The sequence below is a fragment of the Antennarius striatus genome, chromosome 1, assembly GCF_040054535.1.
Source record: "Antennarius striatus isolate MH-2024 chromosome 1, ASM4005453v1, whole genome shotgun sequence".
Taxonomy (NCBI): domain Eukaryota; kingdom Metazoa; phylum Chordata; class Actinopteri; order Lophiiformes; family Antennariidae; genus Antennarius; species Antennarius striatus.
The window spans coordinates 28,745,529-28,763,364 of NC_090776.1; the positions used below are offsets into that span (position 1 = coordinate 28,745,529).

General features: G+C 40.7%; 2 protein-coding genes across 9 annotated transcripts in view; both read left to right on the top strand.

Annotated features, from left to right (window-relative positions):
- Positions 1-6,619, top strand: part of myo5aa (myosin VAa) — a 37,857-nt gene extending 31,238 nt beyond the window's left edge. For 4 of the 8 annotated variants that reach the window (XM_068324477.1, XM_068324640.1, XM_068324400.1 and 1 more), the window contains 11 exons: positions 111-309; positions 523-582; positions 999-1,092; positions 1,209-1,358; positions 1,530-1,684; positions 1,790-1,879; positions 2,125-2,275; positions 2,355-2,637; positions 2,714-2,888; positions 3,018-3,098; positions 3,432-6,619. In XM_068324477.1, coding sequence (XP_068180578.1) covers positions 111-309; positions 523-582; positions 999-1,092; positions 1,209-1,358; positions 1,530-1,684; positions 1,790-1,879; positions 2,125-2,275; positions 2,355-2,637; positions 2,714-2,888; positions 3,018-3,098; positions 3,432-3,584 — 1,591 coding nt within the window. In that variant the 3' untranslated portion in view covers positions 3,585-6,619. The remainder of the gene's footprint in view (positions 1-110; positions 310-522; positions 583-998; positions 1,093-1,208; positions 1,359-1,529; positions 1,685-1,789; positions 1,880-2,124; positions 2,276-2,354; positions 2,638-2,713; positions 2,889-3,017; positions 3,099-3,431) is intronic. The other 4 variants (XM_068324837.1, XM_068324902.1, XM_068324557.1 and 1 more) reach the window with 1 other exon arrangement.
- A 787-nt stretch (positions 6,620-7,406) lies between these two features.
- gnb5b (guanine nucleotide binding protein (G protein), beta 5b) lies at positions 7,407-17,594 on the top strand. Its single transcript, XM_068312750.1, has 13 exons — positions 7,407-7,507; positions 8,269-8,420; positions 10,289-10,400; positions 10,785-10,921; positions 11,164-11,205; positions 11,766-11,842; positions 12,255-12,387; positions 15,120-15,263; positions 15,390-15,481; positions 16,214-16,262; positions 16,486-16,582; positions 16,724-16,890; positions 17,000-17,594. Exons 2-13 carry the CDS (start codon positions 8,295-8,297, stop codon positions 17,009-17,011), a joined length of 1,188 nt encoding a protein of 395 aa, XP_068168851.1. The 5' UTR covers positions 7,407-7,507; positions 8,269-8,294; the 3' UTR covers positions 17,012-17,594.
- Positions 17,595-17,836: the final 242 nt, after the last annotated feature.

Below are 17,836 nucleotides of genomic sequence, written 5' to 3' on the forward strand. Positions count from 1 at the left end.
TCACTTTATTTCCCCTCCTGTTTCTTCCCCTCCCTACCGTGCACCACTTCCGTTTTCTCTTGTCTGTGTGGCTCTCTCTCTTCTTTGCTCATGTGTCTTCCCGTCCTTAGGTTGCTGGAACACCAGCTGCAGACTCAACGGAGGTCTTATGACGGCGAGGTGGAGGCGCTGCGCAGTGAGCTGCAGAATTTGAAGGAAGAGAACAACCGTCAGCAGCAACTCCTGGCCCAAAACCTCCAGCTGCCTCCGGAGGCCCGAATCGAAGCCAGTCTGCAGCACGAGATCACTCGACTCACCAACGAAAACCTGGTACGCTGATTAAGATCAGTGAAAGTTTTTTTTTCCACTCTTAACACCCAAATTTAAAAAAAAAAACATTTATGTTTTGCTGAAAAATAAAAACTAGTTAGCTTTTTGGGATCTTCTTCCTGCCTGGCCAAACAATAAATGGATGAAACAGCCACACACACATGGATGAAACACACACACACACTCATTAGTGTGGATGGTGTCACCTGACAGGTACCTGATGACCCCACAGCATCCCGAGAGGCTCGAGTCATCATTTTACGACGGATGGTTGTATGTAGAAACAGTGTGTGTGTGTGTGTGTGTGTGTGTGTCTACACGGTTATCTGCATGTGTTGGAACTAACTGAGGTTGTGTTTTTTGGATTGAAACTGCGTCGCTCTAATCCACAGCTCTAGTCCTACAAGTCGAAGCAGCTCAGCATCCTCTTCTCTTTTCCTAAATGTTAGAAGTCCTTTAACATCTCTTCCTTTGATACAAACCACCAGAGCAGCTTTCACGCTGATTTAAAACCCACTCCTCCACCTCGTTTCCCAGACTCACATTTTCTGAGCTGAGTGATATTCACAAAAGTGTCGCCTTTTACCACTGGTGGGTGATTGTGCAAGAAGTCACCTTTCTCTTTCTCTTTCTCTTTCTCTTATTGTCTGTCTCTTGACCCCGAACCTCCAATGTTTGGCTTTTGTAAGGATCTAATGGAGCAACTAGAGAAACAGGACCGAACCATACGCAAACTCAAGAAGCAGCTGAAGGTTTACTCCAAGAGGATTGGAGAGTTGGGAGGTAAATAACAAACTTTTCAAGTAGAAAAAACCAGGCTTGAGAATCTATCTTTGTGAGTTTTGGTGCTACATTTGGATGTAATGCTTGAGACTGTCCCATCATGTGTTTTCTGGCAGCCGGTCAAACCGAAGGCCAGACATCTCCAGGACAGATGGTGGACGAGCCGATCCACCCCGTCAACATTCCACGCCGGGAGAAAGACTTCCAGGGGATGCTGGAGTACAAAAAGGAGGATGAGCTCAAACTGGTCAAGAATCTCATCCTGGGTAAGAAATTCTTATGAAATAAGATGCAGAATACCAAGAGGTTATGAGAGGACCTTTTTATGGTCCCTGTATGGTAGCAGATTTAGGAAGGTTTGACACAGACAAGCACAAACTTTTGTATGACTAAGTTTCTGCTCAGTCTATCACTGAAAAAGCATGTTACCTCCGCAGAGCTGAAGCCCCGTGGCGTAGCCGTCAATCTGATCCCAGGTCTGCCATCCTACATCCTGTTCATGTGTTTGAGACACGCAGACTATCTCAACGATGATCAGAAGGTCCGCACTCTGCTGACGTCAACCATCAACAGTATTAAAAAGATCCTGAAGGTGTGGATACTGTCTGTGTGTTTCTGTTTGTCCATGTCACGGGTGTCTGAGTCCACGAGGTGTACTGATCCCAGTTTGCTCTGTTCTTTTTTTTTTTTCCATCAGAAACGAGGAGACGACTTTGAGACGGTCTCCTTCTGGCTCGCCAACACCTGTCGCTTTTTGCACTGTCTCAAACAATACAGCGGAGACGAGGTGAGACCACACTCCCAACGCACTGACACGGATAGTCATGAAGAGGGCTATCGGCGTGTCAGACGACCAGGCGTTTTCAAATTTTCTAAAAGGAGCCATTGTTTCCCTTTGCAGCAAGGACTCCATATAAATAAAACTGAGAAACATTTATATATTTTAGAAAAGAAGAAAATACTAGCTGGGATAGTGTTCTGATTTAAGCTTGTGGACAAAAGAGTGAATGACCTGTATGTTGTGTGTCACAGGCCTTCATGAAGCACAACACAAGCAGGCAGAATGAACACTGTCTGACCAACTTCGACCTGGCCGAGTACAGACAGGTGATCAGTGACCTGGCCATCCAGATCTACCAACAGCTGATCAAATGCATGGAGAACATCCTCCAGCCCATGATAGGTTTGTGCACGTATGGATTTATGTTTGCTTGTGAACGTAACACGAGTAAGTACTAAGCATGCGTTTGTTTTCATCACAGTCTCTGGAATGCTGGAACACGAGACCATCCAGGGCGTGTCGGGGGTTAAGCCCACAGGTCTCCGCAAACGTACATCTAGCATCGCAGATGAGGGCACCGACACCCTGGACTCCATCCTGCGGCAGCTTAATGCCTTCCATTCCACCATGTGCCAGCACGGCACCGACCCTGAGCTCATCAAGCAAGTGGTGAAGCAACAGTTCTACATCATCGGAGCCGTCACCCTCAACAACCTGCTGCTGCGCAAGGACATGTGCTCCTGGAGCAAAGGCATGCAGATCAGGTAGGAGACATCCCTGCTAAAGGTTAACCTTCATAATAGCATTCTTTCAGTAGTAACTGTTGATGTGTGTGTCCAGGTACAATGTGAGCCAACTGGAGGAGTGGCTCAGAGATAAAGGTCTCATGACATGCGGAGCCAAAGAGACGCTGGAGCCTCTGATCCAAGCTGCTCAACTACTGCAGGTGAAGAAAAAGACCGATGAGGATGCTGAGGCCATCTGCTCCATGTGCCAGGCTCTCACCACTGCTCAGGTAAGCCGTCACGTTAAACATCACGTTCACCCGAATACCACTCGGTCTGATTCTAAGCTAAGGACCCACAGCCTCCATGCGGACAGTATTTGTTTTGTTGGAGTAACAGCACCGGGTTGTGTCTCTCAGATTGTGAAGGTCCTGAACCTCTACACTCCAGTCAACGAGTTTGAGGAAAGAGTTTCAGTCGCATTCATACGAACTATACAGGTAATTCATCCCATGTGTGTTGATACTCTCTTCTTTTAATTGCACCTCTACAGTCTAAAGATTAGAAAACTTGTAGAAAAAAGTGCAGACGTTACGCCCTACAAACGATTGCGTGGATTGAATTTTTCTTTCGTTTTAATTTTATAATGACTTAAATTGATAATATTCAGTTAATGCATAAAAAAACTTTCAATCTTTTTAAGTTATTTTAGTCATGAAGAATGTCCGTTTATGAACCATATACCAATTTTAGGTATTTGTTTTTTCTTCCAAAATTAATGTTAAAGATGTCAAAAATTCCCATTCCATTTACTCTCTTCTTTCTCCCCTCAGACACGTTTGCGAGACCGCTGTGAGAGTCCCCAGTTATTGATGGACACAAAGATGATTTATCCGGTCACTTTCCCCTTCAACCCTTCCTCCCTGGCCCTGGAGACCATCCAGATCCCCAGCTCACTCAACCTGGGGTTCCTCACCCGTGTCTAAACACTCCAACAATACATTTCTATTAACTTGATTAAGCGATTATGTGCAGTAAAATGTCATGATATGTTTTAAAGAGCTGCTGATTTGAAACACAGCGTCCAGCTCGCTTTACATTATCCTTCACCTGACATCACATCAAATGCAAAATTATACATCCAAACACGTGCTGAACCGTCAACAACCATCTGTATGATAGATCATGCTCACGTGCACGTCGACACTCACATGCACCTCCTCTCTGACAAAATGCACAAACACAAACCCATCTCAGTCTAGCTGCAGAGCCCCCGCTTGTATAAACCTCTTCGTCTTAGAGATGCCGCAGGTCTAGACCGACATGTCCAGTAGCTGCTCTCCGCTGACAGCTGGGTCTGTCCCAGTGGTCTCCACCCCCGGTCACCTCGTCCCACTCCTCTGTGTATAAACTAGTCGTTAAGGTAGAGCCTCGCGTCGTCGTCTCTTTCTCCGGTGAGAATATATTTACTGACACGCAGAGGCATCGTCCAATGAAGGCACTGACACTTAGCTTGATATTTAGGCTCCCTATTGGAAAGTCAAAATGAATTTTTAGTCCTGGTGTGAAGCCAGATGTGTGATCAGTTTAACTCTCTCCACCCCATTTGAGTTCATGTGGGCAAGGCTTCATTCTGTATGCTGTCATTTCGCTCTGAACACAGTCAAGCCATGACAAAGCTTATTGTCTGTACTATATTATTTATACATATATAAATAAATATAAATATTCCTAATATATATCATGTATTTTATTTATTGCATTCACATCCAATCCCAAGTTAGGATCAGCCTTCTCTTTGCAGAGCACATGTTCAATAACTCCGTAGTGGCTGCCTTTAGTTTAGCTCCATTGAATGCTATTTATGTCAATACGAGGCAAATGATGGAGAATAGTTTAAAGACTGCCAGCACAGTGTTAGTGTCTTAAGGAGATGTCAGTTCGTCGTGTGTAGCATAGACGTTATAGACGTTAAGGAGGAGGAGGAGAGCTTTAGAAGGTGTGAGATTCAAACTCTTCTGTTTATAGCTGTGGCTGCTAGTACAAAAAGACTTTCTGACTCCCCATCACTAAATGTTGTTTACCGCTGTATCACCAGGATCTTTCGCTGTCCTTTCTGGTAGAACTTTGCGTGTGTTTTTACTCTCATGAGTGTGGTATCATTTCACAGGCCTGCGTTTTGTCAAACCGTGCATCACTGAGGGGAGTGTTTCTGTGAAGTTGCCTCCAACCTGTCCAGCTTTTACAGAACTGTTGTCCGCTTTATTCCCCACTAACAGAAGTTTCGCGATTTTGTGGACCAGTTCCTCTTCATCCCTCTTCAATGCTTTCTCTCTATGCCTTCCTGTTTTACGGCAAATAAACCAGAGGATTTTAGTACCAATAAACACTAAACATCCAGCTCTCAACAGCACCAGCTACATCAGCCTTTTGTTCTTTTGTTTGGTGCACAAAACATTTTGGTTCAGATATCTTTATCAGGTCCTGGGTGTTGGGACTCATTGATTGAGTCTCAGGGGATTTGCCAAAATAACTTTCTTTCCTCTGCATTTAAATTATAGTCACTGCCTCATGTTGGGAGTTTTTGCCTATTTGCCTCCTGCTGTGCCATTAGTATGAACAGTCAACCAGACTTGCCTCTTGCCCTCACCTGAACCTTATTTTTTTGCTTCACGACCTTACCTTGTCAAAAAAAAAAAAAAGATATTTCACTTTTGAAAGAATATTTTCCCCAGTGTAGGTTTTCAAAATGTTTTGACTCTGTGCTTTACTTGTTTGAAATTTGATTGATCATCCTTCTGAGGCAGCCAAACGAGTACGGAAGCAAAGATCAAGACACTGATCAAGAAACATTCTGTCAAAGTGAAATATCTCATTAAAGCCACACTAAGCAGTCTGCTTCCACTCAAACAGGAATTTGACTTGGTGGATTAAACAAGTTGCTATGTTAAATTTTATTTTCCACTTGTAAAGGAATTTGGGGACCACACGTTTCAATCTGCATTTTGTGTTATGTGTTGATTGACTAGGTACTATTGTTTGTGTAAAGAGAACATATATACATATATAAGTTGTGGCAAGAAAGTACAGTAAGTGAAGGAATAAAGTAACACATGAATGTTTAAAATGTGAAATTGTAAGATTTTTATTGTGGACAAAGCCTTATCTGAATTATTTGCTAACACAGGATCAATATTGTGGCATTGTTTTGTTCTTGTCAGTGTTTTTTCCCATTGTAAAGTGAATCTAAATTGTTCAATATGATCCTTTTTGGCCTGCAGTTAGCATCACAGATGGGTTTCACTGGTTAGCCATCACTCAAACTGCACTTTTTAGACTTAAGAAGCCACTGAGTCAGAAAAGTGATGGAATGACGGATCACCTTTTTACTGAACTGTGATCCGTTAAACGTCCTCTTCCACATTTCTAAGGTGCGTGCGGGAGCTTTACTTTCTTAAATGGCTATATTTTGTACTGTTTTGCTTTCAGGTCATGCATATCACAGGTAAAGAGTTGATTCTGTGGGATCTTCCTTATGCCTGATGTATTCAGAGTACAGGGCAGGAAGAGCGGCACAATTTCAAAGGAAGAAAAGAACCCGTTTGTTCATGGCTTCATATTGTTGAGCAGAGCTGTGTTTGTTGTTCCCCTGGATTTCTCTTGAGATGTCCAGTCAGGAGGAAATGTCATTCCTTCTCTCTGCAGTTTTTACATGGAAGAGAGAGTTGGCTGTATCATGTGGCATAGTCATTATAAATGATCATTGTTCTCATCATTAGCATTAATGTTGATTGTGACATTTTAAGAACTGTAAACAAGTAAAAAGATATTTCTTCACCCCAGCTTAGTGGTACTGGTGTGAACGCACTGAAGGCGGTACCGAACATCTCTTCTCTGACGGTTGTATACGTTGGATAAACTGGACTGTTTCTGGTAGCTGTGCTTAGTGAATGTGATCACTGTTAAGAAACTAACAAACTTGACATAAATTGTCAGATCTGTAAAATAAAAGAATTCAACACTCTGGTTTTCTGTGGGAGATTTTTTTTTTTTTTTTTGCCCTCCATTTTTATTATTCTGTCAATTTAGGTCAATTTTACCCATGTAACTAAAAATAATTTTTTAAAAATCCATATGTCTGACCATGAACTTTTTTTTTTTACTTTTATCAGGTGAAATTTTGACAACCAATCTCATTTTCAAACATGACCTGATGAAGAGGTCCTGTATTAAAAAGTACAAATGGATCAGCTATCATTTACATGTGAGAATTAATAGATCAACTATCATTAGCAGGGCAGAAGTAATGTGTGTGTGTGTGTGTGTGTGTGTGTGTGTGTGTGTGTGTGTGTTTATGAGTGAATGTATGCTTGCATGTGTGTGCAAATGAAGTGTTATGTGGGATAAGTAAAAGTGAGGCTACAGCGCTGATCTGTACTGGAGAAGCTGCAAAAGGAAACCATTTACTGCTGTTTCATCATCAGCAACACTTGGGAGACTGACGGTAATCAGCTCTAGATGTTACATTAAATAAGATTTCATGAAAAAAATAATTACAACACATGCACTATTGTGCTATGAGATTTTTTTGTTATAATGGCTAAAATGCTCACTGTGTAATAGTCACTATATTAAAAAGAGAAATAACCTACACTACCATCGAAAGACAATCCTGGGATTTCTTATTATTAAGTCAACACTGAATTGTGTTAGCCTGAACATGACTACTTTCCTGTGGGCCTTGCAGGTAAGGAGGAATGAAGTGTGGAGGTAAACGCAGAGCAGAGTCACAGCTTAAACACTAAGAAGCTTAGTGCTCCCTCTCTGTTCGTCGTCTCAATCCTCTTCCCTGGGAAAACTCAACAGTTTCCAAGGACGAATACCTGAGAGGAAAGTATTTTCTTCAGAGGTAAGATTTTATTATTCATATGGCTGCTAATGTGGAAGAAACGCCTGGATGTTGATGTGTTTAATATTAAATTGTAGATTAAAGTTATGGATCCTTTGAAATCATTACACAAGTACAAAATACTGTATATTTAATGTACGATAAATATCCAGGTTCCAGTGATATGACTCACATTATTACACAATTTCTCTCATGTACATCCTGAATGAGACATATATATAATGTATATATATACATATATATATAAATATATATATACAGTATACTGTATATAGCACTGTTATGAATTGAAGAAATAAAGTTGTATTCACAATTAACTTTAGTATCGAAATGAGATTATATGTTTCTGATTTTTAATATTTTTACAACTTGAGCCACATGAAAAGACAATGCAATTAACAGATTATTGTTTTCATCAGGTAGAAATAACTATTACAAGACAGACAATAGTTCAAATGGTGTGACGCATGTACAGTTTAATGTACTGTCTGAATAAAATGTGTGTTTTTGGAATGGAAAGTTCGTCATAAGTCTTTATGTATAGACGGACTATTCTGGTGCAGTTCCCAGAATATCTTCACCGTTCTCTCCTCCGGAGCTCAGTGATGGATCAGTCTAGATTACCAACTGCTTATCTGCTCTCTCTCTCTCTCTCTTACACACACACTCTCACACACACACACATACACCAAGAAATTACAACTGGTCACAGAAACGTGAAATGAGCTGTCTGAAAAACTTAATGTTTGTGTTTTCCACAGCGTGTGCGTTGTGATTATCTGCAGCCATGTGTGACCAGACGTTTGTGGCAGCTACTTTTGGCCCCTGTGAGAGTTGTGGGAATGCCAGTCCCCTCATGAACATCTACATTAAGACGGAGCCCATCAACTACTGCTCCTTCTGTGTGGAAATGGTATGTGAGGTTCTCCTTTTGGTCTCAGTCACTATAAGGCAGCCTTTACATTATTACAGACTGTTAGCAGCAGCTGAACATATATGGGATTATTTGAGTGGAGTAGCGTGAACACAAGCACAAACAAAATTATTCCTTACATTTGTCTTTACTTATTGGGACTTGCACACCGACTAACAACACTAGCAATTAAATCCATCCATCCATCTTATCCAAATACTGTTTGAAACTGCAGGATGATTATCTGCAATGAAGCAGTCAGGCGTTTTTTCATGAGATGACATAAGTTGTGTGGGGTTTTTTGTCTTTGCAAACACAACACATTATCAACTCAAAGGACACAAATACATTCCATTAAATAATGGTCCTGGGGAGATGCACAGGTCTGTGCAGGATAAAAACCATAATACGTGCTATTTGTATCTGCTGCAGAACACTCTGGTTATGTTTACGTTACATGTTTATGCTATGCTAGAAATTATTAACTAATGTCATAAACGATCAATTGTTTGTCAAATTATTTTGGTCTGAAATTTTTTTTATTAATTTTGTAGAAAATGAAATAATATGAATTTGTCATGTTTGGTGTCATTTACTCAAGAGGGGTTTGACTTTGTTGTTATAAAACATTGAGAATGTTCACAGTGTGTGTAGAAAAATATTATTCATAAAGTTCAATTGCTTTAGGGTCATGTTAAGTTGTCAGAAAAAAGATGGTCCAAAAAAAGTGTTTAAAGGCTTACCTCTACTCAGTGACGTGCAGTCAGGGGAGGCAAGTGAGGCCGTGCCTCACCTGCCTTCACAAAAGACAAAAATGGAAAATGGAAAAAATAAATTAAATGGTTATATTTATCCAGTGATGTGAATTATATAGTTATTTTCCATTTATCGTCACCAATTTTGGGTTATTTTTACTCAAAATTGCTGAATTTTCATACTTACTGGAATACTGAGACCTGTTATACAGTGAAACCTTAATGTTACGTATCTCTCTATATGAGCTATTAAAATGTTCAAACATGTTTGCTCTATGAACTAAATTTCCATAATTTAGCTAATGTATATAATGTACATTGTTTTTTGTCAACAACTGTATGTGTGTAACGTCTTTCTTGAGTTGAGCGGTCCTGGAACCGCTTGGAAAGGCACCAAAGTGAGGCGCGCAGTTCTCGTGCCTCATGGTAGGGGGCGCTGGTGATCCCAGAGATTCGGTAGAGGGTTCGTCTTCCTCGGTCGGTCACAGAAGAAGTGACAGCAAACTACAGTACTATACAGTATAGTCAGCGCGTCGAGTGCTGCCGTTCATTTGTTTTCCACTCGCCTTGCCTTACTATAAAGATGGAGGATGACATGTCAAGTCGAAATTTTTTCGATGCTTTTGTTCAGAAGTAGCGGCGCATGGACTTCATTTATAAGTAAAAATAACATTTAAAAAAACGTGTTGGTAACAACAAGGTTTTTGGGTTTTTTTTTTAATCAAATGTGCATATTTGTGTGTTACTGTTTAATATAAATAACCCACCCACTGTTGCTTATTAAACGGTGAATCAGCAACACTGTGGGTAAACATCTTCATCTGATTATGATGAAGTCAGTGTCTGACGTCACTGCCTCTTCACTCCTAACGCTCCACTGGCGTCTGTGAGCCAACCTGCTGGGAGGGGGGGAGGGGGGCGGGGGCAGAGCAGGAGCTCGAGCCTAGTCTGGCGCGCGCGCGGCATCCCAGTCTGGTGCGCGCGCGGCACCTCAGTCTGGCGCGCGCGGCATCCCAGTCTGGCGCGCGACGAGTGATTTCAAACTGCTGGCGGCGGATGAAGTGACCGCTGCCCACCTTCCTGCCCTCACTGTCCCGTTCTGCCCCGTCACAGATGGCCTGTCAGGGGCTCCAGGGCGGGGAGACGCTGGCCTCCCTGAAGCTGGAGAGCGAGACGCTGAAGAAGAAGCTGGACCAGGAGCGGAAGAAGCTGACCGACGTGGAGCGTGAGTGTCCGTGTGACGGACGGAAGCTGACATACAAACCCTCTAAGGACGTTTGTGACGTGTGTATCCGGCCCTGTTACGACTACTGTTGTCGCGTTTTAATTGTTTATTCTTTTGAAACTTGTCGTGTTATTTTACTGTCATAAGTTTTTGGAGCAGTCTGGAAAGTACAACGGATACTGGCTGGAAATTCAACATGGGTTTAAATGTAAAACTGGTTTTACTGGGACTTAAATGATGGATCTGATGACATCCTCCACCAATGCTAGAGGTCATTTAAAAAAAATAAAAAGTCAACCCTGTGTGTGTGTGTGTGTGTGTGTGTGTGTGTGTGTGTGTGTGTGTGTGTGTGTGTGTGTGTGTGTGTGTGTGTGTGTACATCAGTGCATCAGGTGGCTGAGAAGATCGATGTGTTGGGTGGTCTGTCTATAAAAACCAAGCGTGTGCTGAAGGGTCATGGGAACAAGGTGTTGTGTATGGACTGGTGTAAAGACAAACGGCGTCTGGTCAGCTCCTCACAGGTACACAGCTGCTACATGAACAACACACCACATTACATTCAAATTATATTCATAGATTGCGATATTTTATGACACTATATTCAGATCTGGACTATAATCTTTCATTTTTCTTAGCGTTGCCTTAACTGCATTTAGCTGCCTCTTAAACATACCATACAAACGTAAATAGAGAGTGGATTAAGAACATTTCTCATCTTTCTTGGATGTAACCTGATTGTAATTAAGGTTTTTTTTCTTTCTAGGATGGACATGTGATTGTGTGGGATGCATTCACTCTTAACAAGGTGAGTTGGAGTGATTTTGTGCCAATGTAAGAGAAATTACGCATTTCTTAATAACTTATTGGAAATTTGAAAATTAAGGACTTTTTTTATGTTTAATGTTTAAATGTTTATTATCTACTGTTATGCCATGTAAAGCTTATAGTTTACTGCTTCCTTTGCATCTTCTAAGTCCCATGTTCTCCACCATATGCACTAGTGTAGAGTGGGTGGGTGGGTCATCCTTTACTGCTAGGCTCCTCTGAGACACAACAGGTTCATATTGATATGAGTTTTAAGATTATACAGCCATCTGTCTCCTGTAATGACTCTTTGAGTGTTTGTGCCTGAGTGCACTTAAATGTCAGTCTGTTTGAACTTTCATGCCTGCTAATGGAGCAGACATATCCACATAGATTATCCTCATAGAATATAATCCCTATTAGTACTCATCCAGCAGCTGTGTATTTCTATATATGTCTACGACTGAAGCTGGTTTATGCATTTTCCCGCGGTAATAAATTGCTTCTATTTTCCTTTCTTTTTCATGCATTTGTGTTTATGTGTATGTCTTTATGTTGCAGGAACATGGAGTGGCACTGCCGTGCACATGGGTCATGGCGTGTGCTTACGCTCCCTCAGGCTGTGCTGTCGCATGTGGGTGAGTAATGGGATTTAAAGAATGTCTTCACTGTCACAATAACCACCAATTAGCAGGTTTGTTACTTAAAATAAATTATGCATATTCTGAAGATATTCACTTAGTCATGTATTCTTTGATTATTAATGACAGATTGGTTATTTTTCTGCCTCTATCTCAGTTATGTGGTTTTTAAAATGACTGCACAGTAGACTCATTTTGAATTTTATGACTTGTAGTAACACCAGAGTAGTAAAAGATTCCTCTTGGGAATCCTTTTTATTTGATAAATTAAGCTGCCACATAATAGAAATTATAATCCTATATAATAATGGTGGTGTTTATTGTTAAATAGTGATTGAAAATTAATCATTCCTTCCACTAGTATTAAACCCCCTTGGTTAACTGCAGATATTCTCTTCTACTTCCAAAGAGGATTGGATAACAAATGCTCAGTCTTCCCACTTTCGCTGGACAAAAATGAGAACTTGGCTGCAAAGAAGAAGTCCGTGGCCATGCACACCAACTATGTATCAGGATGCACCTTCATCAACTCTGACATGCAGGTAAGCTCCTGTCCGGGGTGACGCAAAAGAAACGGAAGCATGGATTGTCATTCCACACACCACAAACTAGATTAACTGAAAATGGGTTTGAGTTACATTTTTATTTTTCTAAAGATAAACATTGTTATTAAATCATAAAATAGGGAATCCCTTGATGCAGTTTGAGAAAAGAAGGCATGCAGGTAGTCCTCAACATACAAACACAATTGGTGTACTATAGCACGTAGCAAGTAGCCTACTTTTGGAGTGAAGGAAGAGGATGAGGAGGGGGAATAATTGTTGGTGAGAGGCAGAGTTATCAGAAAGATCGTGACCACTTTCATCACTATCATCACTAGCCTTCACTTAAACATCCATGATAAACGGTAAAGTATCCGAGGTCCGGAAGCTTACGTTCTGAGATGCTCACAGAGACAGCAAAAAACAACAAATGTTTGTAAGTCAAATGTTTGCAAGTCAAATGTTCATAAATTGAGGACTACTATTATTTCTATCTACAATGCAAGTGCTGGACCCTTGGAGTTGAGGGGGTTTCCAACAAGATATTTACAATTTTCCACAATAAAAAGACAATTTAAAAAATAAAGGGTCTTCACACTGGGACTATAGAGGGATTTTAATTTGAAACAGATACAGTAAATGTCCAGTCTTGGCTCTGAGTGGGGACAGGATGTTGAGCTCAGGTGTCTCCTGACTGAAGTTGACAGTCAATGATTACCAACAATGTGTAATGGCATCCTCTGTCCACAGGTAGCGCTGTGTTATTTCCTAATCCTCCATTCCTTGCACTGGAATGTTGTGGCTGTTTAGCCATTAGAAATATTACCTTAGGATTAAAAATAATTCAATAATTGATCATTACTATTTGCAGGATTAGCAAGTGAATTGATCATTTTACTCAGAGAACTTTGTTTTGCATATCCTGAGACCAACATGATGCATGTCTCTGGACCATACTTTACTCTAAATCACAACCATTGGTATAATCTTACAAAAATATTTGTATTTCATATATTTACTGTGCTTGATACAAGGATGGTTTCAGCATGAGCTGAAAGATGTTGTAGTTCAGGGTAAAGTGACAGTTTTTATACATGAGGCAAACTCAGTGGGCAAGTGAAGAATGGTGTGACTGTGGCAGAGGTATCCATTCTGCAGAGTGTCATTCTATTTATATTATTTACATGTTATTGTCAATATGTCACCATCAACTACATGTTTTTTGGATGTGCATGTGACGATCCCACAAGATAGATTGAAGTTAGGGAACTAATTTAAAAGCTTTAGATAGTGTTGACATTTTCAGCTTTCAAAATTTACTCTCCACTCTGGCCCTCAGGAAAGCAGAAAAACACAATAACAGGGAGGAAGAGGGGATGATGGGGCTGAGAAGAGGGCGAAAGAGACAGTGGGAGGGGGGGGGGGGTGATGGTCTTCTATCCTTGGTGTATTAATAGACACTGAGTGGCTTTTATCTGGAGAAGAGTGGAGCAGCCTGACCTGAGGGTAGAACATTTAACACATAGACACGCACATGCATGAGTTCTCTCTTTCTCCGTGACACATGTCTCTCACACACTCTGTTACACGGCAATTCATGCACTCACACGAAGGACATTAAAACACTCACAGCCTTTAAACCAATGAAGTTTTAAAGCCTGTAAACAGGAGAGTTGGATGACATACAGTTGTGAGTTTTATTTTATTCCTTTTGTGTACATGTGGGATTAGAAGGCAGTTGAATGAACCTCCCTGCAGTTATTCAATATCAGGTAACCAGGTGTTGGTGAGCTAAACCAGGGATGCAAAGGCTCTCTTTAAGATCAATGGTGGCCATCTGCGTGATGGTGTCAGTAATTGTGGCTTTCTGATAATTGCATTCATGTTGAAACTGGAGCTTGCTTACAGTGCAGGCAGGATGTGGTGTGTGTTTGTGCCTGAGGTCATCCAGCAGGAGCTCTTTAATCCACCAGACAGCAGGGATCTGTCATGTCTGCAGGCATGTCTAAATTCCTATAATCATTTGACATTTTAAAATTGTGTGTGTATTTTTGTGTGTGTGTATATTTGATGTACAGTGAAAATCTTCATTGTTTAATGAGAGGTCCTGACTCTCGTCCTCATGATGCTGTCCTATTTCTTGTAGTGTCAGACCCTGTCATTTAGTTTCGATAAACTTAAACTTTTCCCTTGTCAGTTTATTTGAATAAAGTTCTTTCCCATCAATTTTTAGCAGTTTCATTTATCAGTGTTGTGTAAAAATTAAGAAATGAAAGCAAAGCCCGTCACTGAAGTATTTCAACTAGAAGGGAACAAAAGCTTCAAAAAATAAGAAGTCATTCATGTGTACTGTGTCAGTATTGGTAACATTCATACATTCTTTAGATCAAATTCATCGCTTTATTTTTCATTACCACCTTTTTTAAAACTGTGATCTTTCTTTGATCACAAAAGTGTCAGAAAAACTGACTCAGCCTACTTTCCCCCTTTAGTATAATCTTCATTGACAGGAATCACCCATCAGAGTCACATGTCTGTTTTTTCTGTTTTTAAAGTTGACTTCGCTGTAGTGTCAAAGCGCCAATGTTTTCAGTTAATCTCCACATCTTCCTCAAGACATCTTTGCACATTTAAATAAAAAGCATTCATCCTCGCAAGATGACATTAACCTCATTTGGGTTATAAAAAAAATCTGATAGCAAATTGTGACTGTATTTGTTTGCATATTTCAGATCCTGACTTCTAGCGGCGATGGCACGTGTGCTTTATGGGATGTGGAGAGTGGGCAGCTGCTGCAGAGCTTCCATGGTCACACAGCTGATGTCTTATCCCTTGACCTCGCCCCATCTGAGACCGGAAACACATTTGTCTCTGGGGTGAGAGACATGTAGTGTCTCTGTGTTTGTTATCTGTATGATCCACTTCATCAGATCAGAAAAACAATATTTTCTTTGTTAAACTTCTAAATGCCCCTGTGTGTGTGTTTGTGTGTGCTTTATCAGGGCTGTGATAAGAAAGCCAATGTGTGGGACATGCGATCTGGACAGAACATTCAGTCTTTTGAAAGCCATGTGTCGGACGTCAATTGCGTTAAGTAAGTACTACTTTTATAGAAAATCATATTTAAGGAAGTGTTGGATTGAACTCTACACTTGAAGGGGACAATTGAAGAGGCAACAGTAGTTTTATCTGTACCTCCTTTACAGATATCTTACAAATGGAGACTTAATTTGTTTTACTACAACCTAAACATGAACAAAAACCTTGCAGTCACTCTCGTCTATTCATGTTTAACATCGGCGCTTTGCTCTCATTCAATTGTTTTGTCTCTAATAAATGGGACCCAGCAAATGACTGACTTTTGTACTTTTTTTTTAGATCAGGGCTCCACTGTTATTAAAGATCCACTTTGGTTTTGTTTGTTTTTTTAAATACATTTCCCAATCGCAACATTCTCAAAAATATCAGATCAATAGCCTAGCCTGTATATATGTGCTCTGCCCTGCTCAGTGAAAGGCTTAAACATGCTAGTGGGGAAAAGTAAAAATCAATTTAGAGTGTTATTATTTTAATAGCAGCACAAAGACTCGTAATCTTTTCTAAAACAATTTCAACCCAGCTTTACAATCCTCTAGATCTGAGGATCTGTTTGCAGTTTAGGGCCAACTACTGAATTATCTAAGGGATAATACTCAAAGTCTTCAACTATAAATCAAAACAACAAAGGCAAATCTTCAATCCTGTGATGAACTGAATCAGTTTCTCCTGTATAGAAATCTGACTGGTACAACCATACATTTACTTCTCCCTTGGTCATTGTGTGCAGGTACCACCCCAGTGGAGACGCATTTGCTTCTGCGTCTGATGATGCCACAGTAAGTTTCATCAGATCATCAGGGGGATGGGGATATTCCTAAACGTGTGTTTTTGCTGCTCCATTTTCCTGCTCCAGTTATGTGTTCTAACAACCTAAGACTGACCGTATTGCTGATATGTTGTCACACTGACTGTAAACCTTCTCAAAAGCTAAACTTACCAATGTCAAATGAACATGGGTCCAGTTTGTGTTTTTCTTTCATGTTTCTTGTTGTTTCTCAGTGCCGTTTCTATGATCTGCGAGCGGACCGTGAGGTAGCCGTCTACCAGAAGGACAGCATCATATTTGGTGCTTCGTCTGTGGACTTTTCTATGAGCGGTGAGGAGTTTCAATGAGTTTGCTTTGCTTTGAAGTGAAATTACGTCTCTCAATTTCAGCCAGTCCTTTATCTGACTCAACTTCATGTTATTCCAAATTCCCCACTTCCTGTTTGTGTGAATCACTTCCTCCCGTCCCCAGGTCGCCTGCTATTCGCTGGCTATAACGACTACACCATCAATGTGTGGGATGTTCTAAAGGGAACTCGTACCTCTGTCCTGTTTGGTCATGAGAACCGCATCAGCAGAGTCAGAGTGTCGCCTGACGGCACAGCACTCTGCTCTGCCTCCTGGGACAACACCTTACGGGTGAGCAGGTGTTTTCCTACACCAGTGATTGTTAGAGTTCATGAGTGATACTGAAAAATACTAGATTAATGTTTGAGCTCTGATGATTCTTCACACTCTTCTCATGCAGATATGGGCCTAGCATTCTCATCCGTTTTGTGATCCAGGAAACCCTGCACCATGTATCATGTTACTACTAACACTGCAAGACTCTACCTGAAATCAACACTGTTGCATGACTGTTCAAACATTCAGTCTGACACACAGACAACAATAACCTTCTTTTGAAGAATATATATGAGAATATATCGTCGTGTCATAAGTTTAGGGTATTCACGTCTGGATTCCTAATCATTATCATTAGCTTGACGATTGATTGTCATGTAATTATTATACATTATATGTTGTTATTTCTCACATAGCCTGACGTGATTGTGACTCTCGAAATCCAAAGTGAATGGAAGAAAATCAGCAGCACGTGACTGCTCCCATATGTTGGCCAAGCAGACAGAACCAGTATGTCTTGTGAATGATGTGCTTCAGCTGTCCTGTGAGAACCACACGTGTCCAGAATCAAATCTGTAGATGTGCACAAAGGTGTGTTACTGTGGATGTGGCTCTCTATTATAGATGTTACACATGTAAATGTAACACCGTGTTTCCTTTTTCAATGTTCATTAACTTCAAATGATTAGATATATTTATTATGAGGAGAATAAAGATAATTTCAGTACATGTGTGGGTGTCCAAATGTGTTCATCTGCCTTAATCATTTTTTAAAGGTTTCGGATTATTTCACTTGTCCTACATTTTCTCTCTTAAAACCACTGCCTGGGTTCAAGTGCCCACAGTTGAAACTTGAAGCAGTAGCGTCATTATTACCTCCACCACCAGGGGGCGCTCTAAAGCATCAGCCTTCAAAAAGGAACGCCTGTACTCCCCTAGGACATGTTGAGAAAGCATATTT

Bases quoted from the DNA above. Each gene is read 5' to 3' on its own strand.
- gnb5b (XM_068312750.1), top strand. From the start codon at position 8,295: ATGTGTGACCAGACGTTTGTGGCAGCTACTTTTGGCCCCTGTGAGAGT. The intron at 11,206-11,765 runs GTGAGTTGGAGT...TTTATGTTGCAG, and splicing joins ATGCATTCACTCTTAACAAG to GAACATGGAGTGGCACTGCC. The intron at 16,263-16,485 runs GTAAGTTTCATC...GTTGTTTCTCAG, and splicing joins CTGCGTCTGATGATGCCACA to TGCCGTTTCTATGATCTGCG.